This window comes from Hippocampus comes, unplaced genomic scaffold (genome assembly GCF_001891065.2).
Source record: "Hippocampus comes isolate QL1 unplaced genomic scaffold, H_comes_QL1_v1.1 scaffold119, whole genome shotgun sequence".
NCBI classification, from domain to species: domain Eukaryota; kingdom Metazoa; phylum Chordata; class Actinopteri; order Syngnathiformes; family Syngnathidae; genus Hippocampus; species Hippocampus comes.
In genome coordinates, this window is record NW_017805494.1 from 745,761 (window position 1) to 749,504 (window position 3,744).

A 3,744-nucleotide genomic window follows, 5' to 3' on the forward strand; every position below is an offset into this window, starting at 1 on the left:
CCCCCCCCCCACACACACACACACACACACACTTCTCATCAGTTGAGTGGCCATTGTGCTACTCCTCCTGGTGGGCTTGCCTTGCCCATCTGGAGAGAGACAGATATGCTCGATGTGGACGTCTGTACAGTGTACAGTTATATTGTCTGCATATCATCTGCCACGTGGATGTAATAATTCATGCATATTAATGCTCACATGCTCTTTTCTTTTTATTTTACAGATGACAGGCTTGGACATTGAAAATGACATGATAATGGAAATGGCATGCATAATTACAGACTCCAACTTGAACATTTTGGCTGAAGTACTTTACAATGTTCTTTTTTTTTTAACTGTATTAATATTTTGACTGTTATAATTATCTTCCAATCGAAACTCTCTTGGCAGGGGCCCAATTTGATTATAGCCCAGTCCAATGAAATACTGGAGTCCATGTCAAAGTGGTGCACAGAGCATCATGGCAAGGTATGCTATTATTGCTCTGTGGTGTTGTCCCAGCAGTAAAACAATTAGAGTTGTACTACTTTATATGTACGACTGATCATAGACTTGCGCTGAATGATTTGAGGAAAAGATTGAATTGCAATTTTTCTAACAGATAATGCAACTTCGATTTTATTCACAATTGTCCTCAAACCAAGATTCAGTGCATTATTCACACAATGTACATTAACACAAACATGACCGAAAATTACATCATATCATCAAAACATTTAAAGCGAATACTCGAACATTTCGTCGTGCTCCCATCAATCGACCACTGTTGGCGATCGGCGGATTTCCTTGGAAAAGTGTGTGATTGAACTTTGTCGATCAATGCCTTTCATTGCCGATCACAAAAAAAAAGAGATCAGCACTTGTACTTTGCAGCCTGCAGCCAATCAGAATAATCTGCTTAACCTCTCGTCAATGCCCTGAACAGGGATAATTACTCTATGCCGAATCATCTTTCTGGCGAGATCACAAGTCCTAGGTCTGTTCTTCTTTGTGATCTCTGATTGTCTCATCCTAGTTGTTTTTAATTGCCCGGTGAACAAAGGCAATTTGATTAGACGAGCTGCCAAGAACCCTGCCGGTATCCAAGCAGTGGTGTGGTCGAAACGGGTAAAAATCAACAGTTCACTGCTTCAAAAAAAAAAAAAACCTCTCCAAAAAGTTCATTAGTTCGTGTCTTGGTCGAACACTGTGAGGCAACCCGGAAGATTCCGGAGGCTGGTAAAGTTCAGTTCTTTGTTACAGCTGCAGCTGTTGTGAAATCGCTATTTAAATAAAGTTGAGTTGAGATGTATACACTACAAACTAAAGATAGTTTGTAGCGTATACAACATTAAAGATATTTAATGTTCAAACTGCAGTGAGTAAGTCATATTTTTTTTCAGTCAGGATTGACCGAAGCAGTACGGCAGAGTAAAATCACACTGGAACAAGCAGAGTATGAATTTCTTTCCTTTGTCAGACAACACACTCCACCTGGACAATGTCCCCTAGCGGGTGAGTTACATTTTTTTATTTTTTTTTTTGTAGCAGCAGAGTATTATCATTCATTGTCCTCTGACAATAATGTCCATTATTCTTTTTATGTGCAGGAAATTCTGTGCATGCAGACAAAAGATTCCTGGACAAATATATGCCACAGTTCATGAATCACCTCCACTACAGAATAATTGATGTCAGTACAATTAAGGAGCTTTGCAGGTCAGATGCTTTTGTTTAGTAATGACCATGCCAGTATTGTTTTAAAATTGCAACATGTAATCGCTGCCTTTTCAAATGGTCACTTTGACAAAATTCCTCGAAAATCACAATGTCCAATCACTGTGAGCAATTTTCAGAACAGGCCCATGGGCTACTCTGTCTGAGGGGCTCGCGGGCACCATGATGGTGACCCCTGGCCTTACAGATTCACATCAGCGCTGAGGGGAGTGGGCACAAAGTGAAAATTCATGGCCAGATTTAAAGTCCAGTAATGCACAGACAACTTTATTCGTCCTAGAATAACAAACACCATGACACTGCAGTGCCGTTACAGTCATCAGTAATACATATTGGAATACGCCAAACGGCCACTCCTTGTTGAATCTTATTCATTTTTTATTAATTTAAAATATTTTTTGCTTTTCTTAGTTTTTATTTTGATCCTTGAAAAGATGTCTTGATATGAAAAAAGCAGTGTCACTAAATCCTCCCAAACTTGGGTGTGCTGCCTTTATTAACTCACCCATTTTCACTGGTGCAAATATCTCAATCCCATTCGTTTTACTGGATTTTGACAGATTAGCAAGGCCCGCAGATTTTTGCGTTCTATTGCGATATAAACATGCAGCCTACCAAAAAAAAAAAAAAGATGAAACTCTCTTCTTTCTTTTTCCATTTTTGAACAATCAGCTTAAGAAAATATACGTTCCCTTCTAAAGAATGCCCTATAACGACTCAACAAATTCAACTAATGAACGGCCGTTCGAAACGTATTTCATTCATAAATTGCGGAGCGTCTGTGTAATTTACAAATTTTTCACTCGCAAGTAATTTTCGGACTGCTGTTATTCAACCCATACTTAACCGACCAAACCTCGATCCAGACAGTCTCTGTAATTACAGGCTGGTATCAAATCACCCATTCGTTGCAAAAATTATTGCCTCATTGTCGGTCTTTAATAGAGGTCATATTTTATCAAAATGATTCACATTTTTGGGGACCTAACCATGCATGAAAACTCAACAAAATTTGCACACTCATCATCCCAGGTGAAAAATTTAATATTTTAAAGTTGTCATAAATGATGAAAACAAAATGGGTCTGCAGCGCCACCTAGAGTAGAAAAATTTGCAGCACGTTTTACCAATGCCCATGAAAATTGCCAGGCACGTGTAGGGCCCTTAACCTTAAATCAGAGGTGAAAATCCTCCGGATTTTCCCAGAATTCCGGGTTTTTCACATTTTTATGAAAATCTCTGCGGAGAATTGAGGAAAATTTGCCTAAAATTAATCGGGATATTAGTTGACAACATTGAACGAAGACGCGTTTGAGTTCATTGTTTTGCTTTCGCGAGTGTAGCCATGTTGAGACACTAACACTAGTAACAGTAGAGATTTTCGTCTCTTTATCAACACATTTGCTAAACCCCAGTGGAACGAATAAAAGACACCGTGGACAAGATAGTTGTCGTAAAAAATATATTTGGACAAAAAGGGAAACACAGATTGGCAGAAAAACGTGTCCGTCCGACTTCGAGTGTCGTCTCAGCTAGCTTAGCTTAGCTGTTGTTGTGTGTGACGTTGGGTGTGTGATGTCGTTGCGTCGGCGCTAATTGGTTGAAATCAAAAGACGCACTTGCGTACATGTTCGCGCTGACGCACGCATAGTCGAGAGCAGCGGATTCGCTCGAGTGGCGTCGCCACAACAGTAATACCCTCGCCTCGCATTCTCATGGCCTCGCCATATCTCTGAGATTTCGAAATTTCGGCGAGAACGGAAACCATAAAGGGTGCATGAGCCCGATCACTTAACTTGATTTGCAGGCCCGAGCCCGAAGCAAACCCGAGATTTCATATTTTATTTGTGAGGAGGAGGGGTGATTTCTGATAACAAAGCCTGTCTTTTGGAACGAAATCTAAGTTAAACAAGACTGGATAAACATTTACATCTTTTATATTTCTGTTTCTGAAGAGGTTACATTAGCGGACAATTTTCGATCATTGACGGATTTTTTTAAGAGTGGACGGGGAAAATTTAAGGCCGT

The 3,744-nt window shown here is 39.9% G+C and overlaps 1 protein-coding gene across 6 annotated transcripts in view; it reads left to right on the forward strand.

Annotated features, from left to right (window-relative positions):
• smfn (small fragment nuclease) overlaps positions 1-3,744 on the forward strand; it is a 17,173-nt gene that overhangs the window by 1,695 nt on the left and 11,734 nt on the right. For 5 of the 6 annotated variants that reach the window (XM_019876239.1, XM_019876235.1, XM_019876238.1 and 2 more), the window contains 4 exons: positions 224-307; positions 391-468; positions 1,383-1,494; positions 1,590-1,698. In XM_019876239.1, coding sequence (XP_019731798.1) covers positions 224-307; positions 391-468; positions 1,383-1,494; positions 1,590-1,698 — 383 coding nt within the window. The remainder of the gene's footprint in view (positions 1-223; positions 308-390; positions 469-1,382; positions 1,495-1,589; positions 1,699-3,744) is intronic. The other variant, XM_019876240.1, reaches the window with a different exon arrangement.